Source organism: Myxocyprinus asiaticus, chromosome 4 (assembly GCF_019703515.2).
Source record: "Myxocyprinus asiaticus isolate MX2 ecotype Aquarium Trade chromosome 4, UBuf_Myxa_2, whole genome shotgun sequence".
In the NCBI taxonomy this organism is placed as follows: Eukaryota; Metazoa; Chordata; class Actinopteri; order Cypriniformes; family Catostomidae; genus Myxocyprinus; species Myxocyprinus asiaticus.
In genome coordinates this window covers 57,036,321-57,050,563 of record NC_059347.1, presented here as the reverse complement: position 1 = coordinate 57,050,563, position 14,243 = coordinate 57,036,321, and the positions used below count along the sequence as shown (strand labels likewise).

Sequence of the window (14,243 nt, the reverse complement as noted above, 5' to 3'; positions counted from 1 at the left end):
CCTCAACAAGCCACGTGATAAGATGTGCAGATTGATGGTCTCAGACACGGAGGCAACTGAGATTCGTCCTCCACCACCCGGATTGAGGTGAGACACTACGCCACCACAAGGACCTTGAGCGCATTGGGAATTGGGCATTCCAAATTGGGGAGAAAAGGGGAGGAAAAAAAAAAAACACATTAAACAGCCCAACATTCAAAACAGTAGGCTACTGACAAGATGAACAGGAACACAGATATAAACAAGACTTTTCACACATCAGCACCCTTGAGAATTACTCAAGGTATTTTTTTTGACAGAAATAGATTAATAATAAAAATGATCATTAATAATGGGCTACATTAGAGGGGGAGGAATCATTCATTTTTGTTACAACTATGGCAGTTTATAAATGCTTATATTTTGAATTAATCGTTTTTAAAAGTGTATAGAGAACTGTTTTTCATTTAGAAAAAAAGCCATAGTTTGTTTTTTTTTAAATCAAGTTATACCTAACCATGGTAGTGAAGAAGTGATTTGTTTTACCTGAGGTTACCATGGTCTTGTTAACCACTGTTAAAACTATAAAAAAAAAACAACTATGGTACATTTTCATAAGGGCAAATGCAAAATATAATCAAGGGCTTTAAAGCCTGGACCTTTGAGAATGAATGAACAACGTTAGTTTTCCTTCTGTGTAAAAATCTGTTCTCTTCAAATGCTCTATGATTGTAGAAAATCGAACTGGTTTTGTTTGCCTTCAAATTTCCAAGAATCAACAAAAACCTGATAAACATTTATTTAGTTGCACTGTCAGAATAATTTAGCCCTACATAAATTAGGTGTTAACTTTTAACTTTTTATCGATTTTATAGATAACCTTCTAGTTGTTAATACCAGTAAATTTACATCTGCATCCAAAATCAATGCCTTACTGTCGAATGAGCATTTCAGTGAGGCAAAATATTCAATATTATTGGTAATTGGACTTATTTTTGTAATATATCACTTTTATAATTAGTTTCTGTCTTTAATCTTTTCATTTTATAGGCCACAGACCCCCACCCCCCACTGGTGCAACCAAATGAGGTTCTGGTGCCACCGCTCTCAAATGTTAGTCTGGAGCCCTGCAGTAATAATAGGGTTTGTACACCTTACGACAAATGAATTTCCATGATTTTTCCAGTCATTCAGACCACTGCGTAAGGATAAAAAAAAAAAAAAAAAATAAAAATAATATATATTTATATATATATATATATATATATATATATATATATATATATATATATATATATATATATATATATATATATATATATATACAGGTGCATCTCAATAAATTAGAATGTCGTGGAAAAGTTCATTTATTTCAGTAATTCAACTCAAATTGTGAAACTAGTGTATTAAATAAATTCAATGCACACAGACTGAAGTAGTTTAAGTCTTTGGTTCTTTTAATTGTGATGATTTTGGCTCACATTTAACAAAAACCCACCAATTCACTATCTCAAAAATTAGAATACATCATAAGAACAATAAAAAAAAAAACATTTTTAGTGAATTGTTGGCCTTCTGGAAAGTATGTTCATTTACTGTATATGTACTCAATACTTGGTAGGGGCTCCTTTTGCTTTAATTACTGCCTCAATTCGGCGTGGCATGGAGGTGATCAGTTTGTGGCACTGCTGAGGTGGTATGGAAGCCCAGGTTTCTTTGACAGTGGCCTTCAGCTCATCTGCATTTTTTGGTCTCTTGTTTCTCATTTTCCTCTTGACAATACCCCATAGATTCTCTATGGGGTTCAGGTCTGGTGAGTTTGCTGGCCAGTCAAGCACACCAACACCATGGTCATTTAACCAACTTTTGGTGCTTTTGGCAGTGTGGGCAGGTGCCAAATCCTGCTGGAAAATGAAATCAGCATCTTTAAAAAGCTGGTCAGCAGAAGGAAGCATGAAGTGCTCCAAAATTTCTTGGCAAACGGGTGCAGTGACTTTGGTTTTCAAAAAACACAATGGACCAACACCAGCAGATGACATTGCACCTCAAATCATCACAGACTGTGGAAACTTAACACTGGACTTCAAGCAACTTGGGCTATGAGCTTCTCCACCCTTTCTCCAGACTCTAGGACCTTGGTTTCCAAATGAAATACAAAACTTGCTCTCATCTGAAAAGAGGACTTTGGACCACTGGGCAACAGTCCAGTTCTTCTTCTCCTTAGCCCAGGTAAGACGCCTCTGACGTTGTCTGTGGTTCAGGAGTGGCTTAACAAGAGGAATACGACAACTGTAGCCAAATTCCTTGACATGTCTGTGTCTTGATGCCTTGACCCCAGCCTCAGTCCATTCCTTGTGAAGTTCACCCAAATTCTTGAATTGATTTTGCTTGACAATCATAAGGCTGCGGTTCTCTTGGTTGGTTGTGCATCTTTTTCTTCCAGACTTTTTCCTTCCACTAAACTTTCTGTTAACATGCTTGGATACAGCACTCTGTGAACAGCCAGCTTGAATGTTTGTGGCTTACCCTCCTTGTGAAGGGTGTCAATGATTGTCTTCTGGACAACTGTCAGATCAGCAGTCTTCCCCATGATTGTGTAGCCTAGTGAACCCAACTGAGAGACCATTTTGAAGGCTCAGGAAACCTTTGCAGGTGTTTTGAGTTGATTAGCTGATTGGCATGTCACCATATTCTAATTTTTTGAGATAGTGAATTGGTGGGTTTTTGTTAAATGTGAGCCAAAATCAACACAATTAAAAGAACCAAAGACTTAAACTACTTCAGTCTGTGTGCATTGAATTTATTTAATACACGAGTTTCACAATTTGAGTTGAATTACTGAAATAAATGAACTTTTCCACGACATTCTAATTTATTGAGATGCACCTGTATATATATATATATATATATATTTTTTTTTTTTTTTTTTTTTTTAAAGATTGCATACACAAAGGCCAATTTTAGCCTACTTTCTGAAACTTCAAGCGATAAAAGAAGGGTGTCCTGACATTGGCATATTTAAATTTTCAGGAGGTACTCGCTTGACTCAACTGCACATCCTCACACAGAAACTGATTGTGTGAAACAGTGCACGCTTATTAATTGTGTGCGATGCATGCCCCAGGCTTAATAAACACGGGAGCGCATTTACTGAACGGAGGATGAAGCTTTTTCACCCGCAAGCGGGCGATTGACACGGGCAAGCTGCTGTATCTCTTTGCATCGTGCGAAAACGCTCGCTCACTTTCATCTGAACCCATTTAAAAAGTGAAACTACCCGAGTGTGCACAATATAGACCGAGAAGGATGGGCCATTCAGCAAGCTGCCCCCTGAGAAAAGAATAGTTTTGAGATTTTAAACTGCAGCAAATTTAACTTCAGCATTCAAAATGTTTTATATCTGTATGTATAGTGTCTAATAATGCATTGGTGATGTACACTTACTGTAAGTTTCTCTTACAGTAAATAAAGTTTGATATGAATTGAATCTGCCCATTTGATCCTATTATTAAAAAAAGTCCACTGGAAAACGGCAGAAGATTTTGCCCAAATTGTGATAACATCATATCCACTGATTTTATGCAATTTATACATATACTTGTATGAAATTAATACCTGTAAAAATGTGTCTAATTAACTCTATCTGAAAAAAAAAAAAAAAAAAAGTAAATTTTAACATGTACATATTTAAATTATTAAAATAAATGATGACTAACCAATTTGGCTTGTGATTGCGATTAATCAAAAAATTTGCAATTAATTAGTTACTTAATGGTCCAAAAATAGGCTTAATTTCTTATGCAAAATATAAATTTCTTGTTTATTTCTTTTAATTTTAGGCATGAAATTTAACCCCGTCATGCTCTTTACTGTATTCATGAGATTCACCCTTATAATGTAGTCGAGAAAAAAAAAAAAAACATTAAAATAATGAAACACCTGCATTGTTAAATAAGAACTCACCAAACTTTGTGAGGATCTCCTGCTGTTCATCTCGGCTGGAGAAAAGGATCTTGGGATTGAGTCCTTTAGTGGCAAATTTCTCCCAGGGCAGGGTCTTGTTGCTAGGGTGATCCTGAGGCTCCACCTCCACATTTAGATGCACCTGGAAGAGGTCAGGGTACTTCTCTTGGATGTCACATGCATCAAGATCATACCTACAATACACAGACAGATACATAGTCAACATTTCAATAAGACTTCGAAATAGACCAAAAAAGTAGAAAACTAGCAGTGTCGAACACTGAAAAACAACAACTGTCATATCCAGTGGATGTTCAAAGAGCAGATCTTAAGATCAGAGCAGATCAGAGTTCAAATCTTTATAAAACAAATGAAATGTATCATGTCCTCTGAGCCAGTGATACTTACTTTGCAAATTTGACAGTGGAGGCGTTTCTGGGCACAAACCCCGTGTGGAACTGAATCTGAAACATCTTCATGGAGGCCATCTGCAAAAACCACAACGCATTTACAATTACAGCAATTACAATTACAATGACTTGCACTACCGAAAACTGGACAGTCATGGCTTCAAGAAGCAGATCATGCAAAACTGTACATTTTGTCTTTAATAAGTCACCCTTAAGTTGCTCCAAACCTGTATTACTTTCTTCCATGGGACAGAAACATGAGCTGTCATGAGTTCTAGCCAAGATCTATTAAAGTGTCCACATTGCTTTTTTCGGTACAATGAAATTGTAAATGGTAACTGGTGCTGTCAAGTGCCAAAAAAAGAGAGAGACACCATAAAAGTTGTCCATACGATACATGCGCTACACTCCAAGTCTTCTGAAGTCACATGATAGCTTTGTATGAGGAACAGACTTCAATTTTTTCGTTACTAGCTGAAAATCTTGCCCTCCTGCGTAGCTTTCAAATCTAATTTGCACTTGTGCACATTCAAAAATGGCACCTCAAGACTTGTCACACCAGGTTTGACATCAGCGTAACTCTTCAGTAAATAATGACTTCATTTTGATCTATTCCTCACACAAAGCTATCATAAGGTTTCAGAAGACTTGGAACACAGTGCACAAGTCCTATGGACAGCCTCAGTTACTGTCCACTTTTATTTTATGAAAAAGAACAGCATAAACATCTCATTTTATGTACCCACAGAAGCAAGCAAGTAGTGTTGGGTTCGAGTCCACCTTAGTTGAGTCCGAGTCAAGTCCGAGTCTTTAAACAATCGAGTCCGAGTCCAAAAGGGGCCGAGTCTAACTCAAGAGCAAGTCCATAACAGGTAGAGTCAAGTCCGAATGAATCTGTTCATGAATCTGAATTAAAATTGTAACCGTAAACTCAACCAATTTTTTAAGCTTATTTAACCTTTACAACTAAGAAAAAAAATCTGTCAATATAAATGCAACAAAAACACTGTTGCATTTCATATTCACATTTTATGATTAGTATCCTGCTGAACAAATTTCAAAGTTGTTTCAGAATGAAAGCATATGGAGTCCGAGTCCAAACTCGAGTACCCCTACTCTACAAGCAAGCGATTCGGGTTCAAAACAACATGAGGAACTGGACCTGTTCCTTTAAGCTGAACCGTAAGTGGTCAGTTCAGATCTTTAGATATGTAGGTGGTATGTTCAGAATAGAACAGCCTAGAAAAGTCTTTATACAACAAAACTAAGTGGAACAGAAAATAATAAAACTTGTAGAACAGAATAAGTGTCTTACTTTGGCCTGCAGGCGTCCACCCAGCGTGGAGCGGGCGTGATAAATTACTATTAAAACATCTCCCTGTACGGTTATATTCAGAGGAATCTCTGCTCGCCCGTCCTCCATCTTAAAATCTCTGCAGAAATCAGAGGAGCAATGTCAGTCACCGATACAGACACCGGACACAGACGGCAGACAAAATAATCCAAATTTCCATCAGCATTTAAGCATTATAGGGTGGAATTGACTTACTTCATTCTGTCATACTCCTGTGAGGTGGTGGTGATGCGCTCTTCACCAACATAAACCTCACAGAACGGCCGGCAGACGTTGCGCTGCTTATTAAAGAGTGGCACAGGTGTCATCAAGATGGAGTGGATGGTTATGGGTTTGCTGTGTGGGATTAAGGGCTCTTCTGCCATCATGTCACACATATATTCAATATACCTACAAAACAACAGTCATCAATTAAATCACAATTAACACACGATTACATAACATACAGTTCTGACATACAGTACATTTACATTGAACAATTTTTAAATATTCTAAACTTTTGTAGCATTTTTTTTTTTTGTAATGTGAGTCCAGATTTTTCTTATATCAAAAACAGTCAATGTAGTTTTTCATGACCATTTTCAACCCTCTCTCTGACCCTTAGAATTCAACAGGCTGTTTATGCAACTGTACCTTTAAGACTTCTACAGTATATGTGAATGACTTTTATGACTGGCAGGGATTTTCCACCATTGAAGAAAAATCAATTTTAAAATTAATTTCACGTTCGGCGCTTAATTAGCACTTAATATGCTTCTCATTTGACACGTGCATCTGTTTCACTTGAGTGTTGCTAATCTGGAGCACGCAAGTTCACGCGAGTCCAGCAGGCTTCCTGATATTTGTGGAAAGGGATCACTCGTGCTTTGGCTTGCGCTTTGAGAAACAGATGAATATTTAAGTCCTTTTTACTATAAATCTCCACTTTCACATCCACATTCTTCTTTTGTTTTTGACGATTTGCATTCTTTGTGCATAATGCCACCTACATGCAAGGGAGAAGAATTTAAGAGTAAAAAGGACTTAAAGGGTTAGTTCACCCAAAAATGAAAATTCTCTCATGATTTACTTACCTTTAAGCCATCCCAGATGTGTATGACTTTCCTTCTTCAGCATAACCGAAGTGAAGATCCATACAATGCATGTAAATGGGTGCAATCAGGCTGCTACGGTCCAAAAGGCATATATAGGCAGCATAAAATTAATCCACACGACTCCATGGGATGGCTTAAAGATAAGTAAATCATGAGAGGATTTCATGACCCTTTAAATATTGATCTGTTTCTCACCCACACCTATATATCATATCGCTTCTGAAGATATACTGTAAATTTAACCACTAGAGTCATGTGAATTACTTTTATGCTGCCTTTATATGCTTTGTGGATATTCAAAGTTCTGGTCAACATTCACTTGCACTGAATGGACCTACAGAGCTGAGATATTCTTCAAAATATCTTAATGTGTGTTCAGCAGAAGAAAAAGTCACATCTGGGATGGCATGAGGGTGAGTAAATGATGAAAGAATTTTCATTTTAGGGTTAGGTTAGATTTGTGAGATATGTGCAAAAATGTGTTAATTGAGTTACGTTGTCTAAATCACCCTTTTAGCGGTGGGACTACTGTTCTATGCGTTACCAACATACAGTAATTCTGAATTTTTCTCGATGTTAATGGTCCCTTTCTATTATCCTAGCACATATCATGTAAAAGTCCTAAGATCTACTGGCTTAATGATCACACTGCAAAAAAATAATTTTCTTTATTATTTTTGTCTTGATTTCCAGTAAAAATATCAAAATCCACGAGCACTTAACCAATCCACATGAATTGCACATATAATGTTCAGATAATGTACAGATTTTGCTCTTATGGAAAGAAATTGGTACTTTTATTCACTAAAGTGGCATTCAACTGATCACAATGTATAGTCAAGACATTAATAATGTGAAAAATTACTATTACAATTTCAAAAAATTTACTTCAAAGAGTTCTCGTCAAAAAATCCTCCACATGTAGCAATGACAGCTATGCAGATCTTTGGCATTCTAGCTGTCAGTTTGTCCAGATACTCAGGTGACATTTCACCCCACACTTCCTGTAGTACTTGCCATAGATGTAACTGTCTTGTCGGGCACTTCTCACGCACCTTACAGTTTAGCTGATCCCACAAAATCTCAATGGGGTTAAGATCCATAACACTCTTTTCCAATTATCTGTTGTCCAATGTCTGTGTTTCTTTGTCCACTCTAACCTTTTCTTTTTGTTTTTCTGTTTCAAAAGTGGCTTTTTCTTTGCAATTCTTCCCGTAAGACCTGCACCCCTGAGTCTTCTCTTTACTGTTGTACATGAAACTGGTGTTTAGCGGCTAGAATTCAATGAAGCTGTCAGCTGAGGACATGTGAGGCGTCTATTTCTCAAACTAGAGACTCTGATGTACTTATCCTCTTGTTTAGTTGTTTCTGGGCCTTCCACATCTCTTTCTGTCCTTGTTAGAGCCAGTTGTCCTTTGTCTTTGAAGACTGTAGTGTACACCTTTGTATGAAATCTGCAGTTTTTTGGCAATTTCAAGCATTGTATAGCCTTCATTCCTCAAAACAATGATTGACTGATGAGTTTCTAGAGAACGCTGTTTCTTTTTTGCCATTTTTGACCTAATATTGACCTTAAGACATGCCAGTCTATTGCATACTGTGGCAACTCAAAAACAAACACAAAGACAATGTCAAGCTTCATTTAAAGAACCAAATAGCTTTCAGCAGTGTTTGATATTATGGCAAGTGATTTTCTAGAACCAAATTAGCAATTTAGCATGATTACTCAAGAATAAGGTGTTGGAGTGATAGCTGCTGAAAATGGAGCCTGTCTAGATTTGATCAAAAATTACTTTTCAAATAGTGATGGGACTGTTTTTTTACATCAGTAATGTCCTGACTATACTTCGTGATCGGTTGAATGTCAGTTTGGTGAATTAAAGTACCAATTTCCTTCCGAAACAGCAAAATCTGTACATTATTCCAAACTTTTGGCCACCAGTGAACATATATATATATATACAGATGAAGTCAGAAGTTTACATACACTTAGGTTGAAGTCATTAAAACTATTTTTTTAACCACTCCACAGATTTCATATTAACAAATTATAGTTTTGGCAAGTCGTTTAGGACATCCACTTTGTGAATGACACGAGTAATTTTTCCGACAATTGTTTCCAGACAGATTGTTTCACTTTTAATTGACTATATCACAATTCCAGTGGGTCAGAAATGTACATACACTAAGTTAACTGTGCCTTTAAGCAGCTTGGAAAATTCCAGAAAATGACGTCAAACCTTTAGACAATTAGCTTCTGATAGGAGGTGTACTGAATTGGAGGTGTACCTGTGGATGTATTTTAAGGCCTACCTTCAAACTCAGTGCCTCTTTGCTTGACATCATGGGAAAATCAAAAGAAATCAGCCAAGACCTCAGAAAAACAATTGTGGACCTCCACAAGTTTGGTTCATCCTTGGGAGCAATTTCCAAATGCCTGAAGGTATCACATTCATCTGTACAAACAATAGTACGCAAGTATAAATCATGGGACCACGCAGCCATCATACCACTCAGGAAGGAGACGCATTCTGTCTCCTAGAGATGAACGTAGTTTAGTGCAAAAAGTGCAAATCAATCCAAGAACAACAGCAAAGGACCATGTGAAACAGGTAGACAAATATCTATATCCACAGCAAAACAAGTCCTATATTGAATAAAACCTGAAAGGCTGCTCAGCAAGGAAGAAGCCACTGCCTCAAAAACACCATAAAAAAGCCAGACTACAGTTTGCAAGAGCACATGGGGACAAAGATCTTACTTTTTGGAGAAATGTCCTCTGGTCTAATGAAACAAAAATTGACCTGTTTGGCTATAATGACCATCGTTATGTTTGGAGGAAAAAGGGTGAGGCTTGCAAGCCGAAGAACACCATCTAAACCGTGAAGCATGGGGGTGCAGAATCATGTTGTGGGGGTGCTTTGCTGCAGGAGGGACTGGTGTACTTCATAAAACAGATGGCATCCTGAAGGAAAATTATGTGAATATATTGAAGCAACATCTCAAGACATCAGCCAGGAAGTTAGAGCTCCCAAGTATACCTCCAAAGTTGTGGCAAAATGGCTTAAGGACAACAAAGTCAAGGCAATGGAGAGGCCATCACAAAGCCTGACCTTAATCCGATTAAGAACTGAAAAAGCGTGTGCGAGCAAGGAGGCCTACAAACCTGACTCAGTTACACCAGTTCTGTCTGGAGGAATGGGCCAAAATTCCAGCAACTTATTGGGAGAAGCTTGTGGAAGGCTACTCAAAACATTTGACCCAAGTTACACAATTTAAAGGCAATGCTACCAAATACTAACAAAGTGTATGTAAACTTCTGATCCACTGGGAATGTCATGAAAGAAATAAAAGCTGAAATAAATCATTCTCTCTACTATTATTCTGACATTTCACATTCTTAAAATAAAGTAGTGATCCTAACTGACCTAAGACAGGGAATGTTTTCTATGATTAAATGTCAGGACTTGTGAAATCTGAGTTTAAAGAGCACCTAATATGGTTTTTAAATGTGCCTAATTTTGTTTTAAAGGTCTCATACAATAGATCTACATGTATCCAAGGTCAAAAAACACTTTAATTTGCTCATAATTTAAATTGCAGCATTACCTTTTTTTCCCCAGTGTCAAAAACAACTCGTTCAATCATCCGTTCAAAAGGATTATTCTAAACTCTTCCTTTCAGAGAGCCTACTCTGCTCTGATTGGTCAGATGTCCCAGTATGTTGTGATTGGTCTACTGCTTAATGTAGTGTTTGAGGGTGGGTCAAAGCTGTTCGTGAGCAGCCAGTGAAGACCAGAGGTGGTTTTTTTTTTACCAAATTACGTAGGTTAGTACAGGAAATACGTCTGGAATTACTAACGACTCGTTTCAGGTGTTCAGAATCGGTTCTTTCTTTTTGGAGTCAATAACTGCATTTGTCGTGCACTTTGATTTTTGAAACTTTGCAGAATTTTTTACATTCACAAACAGCTATATAACACACTACATGAAAGGTAATATTTGAAGAACCATAATAGGTGCTCTTTAAATGTATTTGGCTAAGGTGTATGTAAACTTAAAAAATCCTCGTGTGACTCTTTCTCCTGCGCTAGCTTCTATACTACTATGGCCACTTTGAGAAATTGAGAATACTGCAGATATTGCTGACTTTTGTATGACAAATTGCTTGCTACGTTCCTCATTTGTAAGTCATTTTGGATGAAAGCATCTGCTAAATTACTAAATGTAATTGTAAATATTCTTAAAACATGATATTTACTTAAGAAAAAATGGCATAAGATTTTAAGTCTTGTTCAGAGAGAATTCTGAAAAAAAATCTGCCAGTGGGGTAAGAAAATTACGTATGTTTTCAAACAACCTTTGCCAACACCCCTTATACTCATCACGCCCTTTTGCACTCTCTGATTCCCTATGAACAAAAGGTGATAAATGTTTAACATAGTAATAAACAAGACCACTATTACAAACACACGGGGGCCTGGGTAGCTCGGCGAGTAAAGAAGCTGACTACCACCCCTGGAGTCACGAGTTCGAATCCATTCCAGCCAGGTCTCCTAAGCAACCAAACTGGCCCGGTTGCTAGGGAGGGTAGAGTCATATGGGGTAAACGTCCTCGTGGTCACTATAATGTGGTTCTCGCTCTCGGTGGGGCACGTGGTGAGTTGTGCGTGGATGCCGCGGAGAATAGCGTGAAGCCTCCACACGCGCTAGGTCTCTGCGATAACGCGCTCAACAAGCCACGTGATAAGATGCGCAGATTGAGGCAAATGAGACTCGTCCTCCGCCACCCGGATTGAGGTGATCACTACGCCACCACGAGGACTGGCGCATTGGGAATTGGGCATTCAAAATTGGGGAGAAAAGGGGAGAAAAAACCCCCCAAAAAACACACCGGACAGAAAGCGTTGCAGAACAATCCAATGAACAATAAATTGGGAAAATAGAATGAATTTTGACATCAAAAAAGTGACACACTTTATCTTTAAGAAAATTAGTCTTTGCAGTGTGTTTTCTGCTCAGTTTCATTGTCATGCTTTCCATCAATGAAAGTGAATGGTGACGGAGGCTAACATTTTGCTTAACATCTGTTTTTGTGTTTTATGCAAGAAAGAAAGTCATATGGGTTTGGAACGACATCAGAGCGACTCATTTTTGGGGGAACTATCCCTTTAATTCAAAGGTAGTGAAGAGTGTTTTTTCTTTTTTTTGGTTTACCAAGGAAGAGTGAGAAAAAGATAGAGGAAGTTGTTACCGTTTGTGTGATGGTGAGATACCAGGAGGGCATCGTTTCATACTGAACATATAAACTGCAGCCTCGGCTGTGGAGAACAGTCGACAGAAACAGAGGAACGAACAGACCATCACAGCCGATGCAGCCCGACCATCCTACATACAAAACGGCACGTTATTAAAAGGATCGACTAAAATCACTAAAGTGCAGAACTAGTAGATGCACTCAGATACTGACTTTCTGTGTCATCCACATTGTGGTAGAAGATCTTTTGTGTTTGTGAGAAGGTGTTGTCACTCACCAGACAATGTACGATGCAGATGTTCCTCTGGTCTTGCTTAAGCCACTGGTGCATGTTCTTACATATATTGTACAAATTCCTCAGAGTGGGAGCTCGTCTGGGCTGCCAACCACACTCTGATACCTACACACCAATCATTTCAGTCATTCAGCTGATGAAATAATGGAGAATGTGTCTTTTTTGGAAATTTTTATAATTTTTCACTGTTTTCAGTGTTTTGTGGGTTGAATGCAATAGAATTCTCCTTCAGAAATAAATTCTCATTTTTGTTCATGTTAAAGGGATAGTTCACCCAAAAATGAAAATTCTCATCATTTACTCACCCTCATACCATCCCAGATGTCTATGACTTTCTTTCTTCTGCTTACATAAACTTTTTTAGAAGAATATCTCAGCTCTATAGGTCCGTTCAACGCAAGTCAAGAGGCTCCAAAATGCATAAAGGCAGCATAAATGTAATCCATAAGACTTCAGTGGTTAAATCCATGTCTTCAGAGGTGATGTGATAGATGTGGGTGAGAAACAGACCAATAATAAAGTCCATTTTTACTATAAATTCTACTCCCTGCCCAGTAGGTGGCGCCGCGGATGGCTGCCTCGGTGTGGAGCTCCTCAGTTCTTTAGTTGTTTTTGTTTGTTTGTCCTGTGTTTAGTAATCTTTTTCCAGTCAGTTTTAACAGAGACGAACTGCTGAACATTCAACAGCTTGTACTAGACAATCTTTTCCTGGTTTTTGAATATTCACACGTTTTGCTAGACATTTTAGTTGGAGGCACGGCTTTGTTGTTCAGGAGACGCAGGCGAGGGAGACGAGCCGGTGCGCTGGTCAAACTCTGTCGGCGCGGATTTCGAACAGCGCTGCCGAGTATTCACTTAGCGAATCTCCGCTCTCTTCCTAACAAAACGGACAAACTACATCTCACCTGCACAAACAAGGACTTTTCAACCTCTGCTGCCTTGTGCTTCACAGAAACCAGGCTGAGTGGAGCCATGCCGGACAGTGCGTTACATCTGCCGGGCTTCCAGCAGTTCAGAGTGGATCGCATCACGGAGTTAACGGGGAAAACAAGTGGCGGTGGAACATGCTTTTATATCAATAAAAGTTGGTGTACAGATGTAACAATGTTAAAGAGGATGTGCTGTCCTAATTTGGAAGCGCTCTTTATTAACTGTAAGCCTTTCTACTCGCCGCGGGAGTTTTCCTCTTTTATTCTGGTGTGTGTGTGTGTATATCGCACCAAACGCGTGTTTGAACGCAGCGCTGCAACAGCTGGCTGATCAGATCACAGACATGGAACAACAATATCCGGACTCAGTTATTATTTTTCTTGGGGATTTTAACAAAGCAAATCTCACATGTGAACTGCCCAAATACAAACAGCACATCACATGCCCCACCAGAGACAGAAATATACTGGATCACTGCTACGCAACAATAAAGGATGCATATCGCTCTGTCCCTAGAGCAGCTTTGGGACTCTCTGATCACTGTCTGGTTCATCTTCTTCCAACCTACAGGCAGAAATTAAAATCAACCAAGCCAGTAGTAAGGACTGTAAAGAGATGGACCAATGAAGCAGAGCGGGAACTAAAAGCCTGCTTTGACTGCACTGATTGGAGTGTTTTTGAGGCTGCAGCCACAGACCTGGACGAGCTCACAGATACTGTAACATCATATATCAGTTTCTGTGAGGATGTGCATTCCTACTAGGACTCATTTAAAGTTCAACAACGACAAACTGTGGTTTACAGCAGAGCTCAGGCAGCTTCGTCAGGCCAAAGAGGATGCTTACAGGAGTGGGGATAAAGTCTTGTACAATCAGGCCAGGAACACATTGAACAGGGAAATCAGAGTGGCTAAAAGAAGATACTCTGAGCAGCTGAAAAACAAGTTTTCAGTTAACGACCC

General features: G+C 38.6%; 1 protein-coding gene across 2 annotated transcripts in view; it reads right to left on the bottom strand.

Moving 5' to 3' along the window:
* Positions 1 to 14,243, bottom strand: part of LOC127437601 (cyclin-G-associated kinase-like) — a 64,098-nt gene that overhangs the window by 16,394 nt on the left and 33,461 nt on the right. For both annotated transcript variants that reach the window (XM_051692632.1, XM_051692640.1), the window contains exons 14-19: positions 12,335 to 12,457; positions 12,055 to 12,188; positions 5,902 to 6,096; positions 5,668 to 5,785; positions 4,351 to 4,430; positions 3,943 to 4,136 (exon numbers count right to left, since the gene is read on the bottom strand). In XM_051692632.1, coding sequence (XP_051548592.1) covers positions 3,943 to 4,136; positions 4,351 to 4,430; positions 5,668 to 5,785; positions 5,902 to 6,096; positions 12,055 to 12,188; positions 12,335 to 12,457 — 844 coding nt within the window. The remainder of the gene's footprint in view (positions 1 to 3,942; positions 4,137 to 4,350; positions 4,431 to 5,667; positions 5,786 to 5,901; positions 6,097 to 12,054; positions 12,189 to 12,334; positions 12,458 to 14,243) is intronic.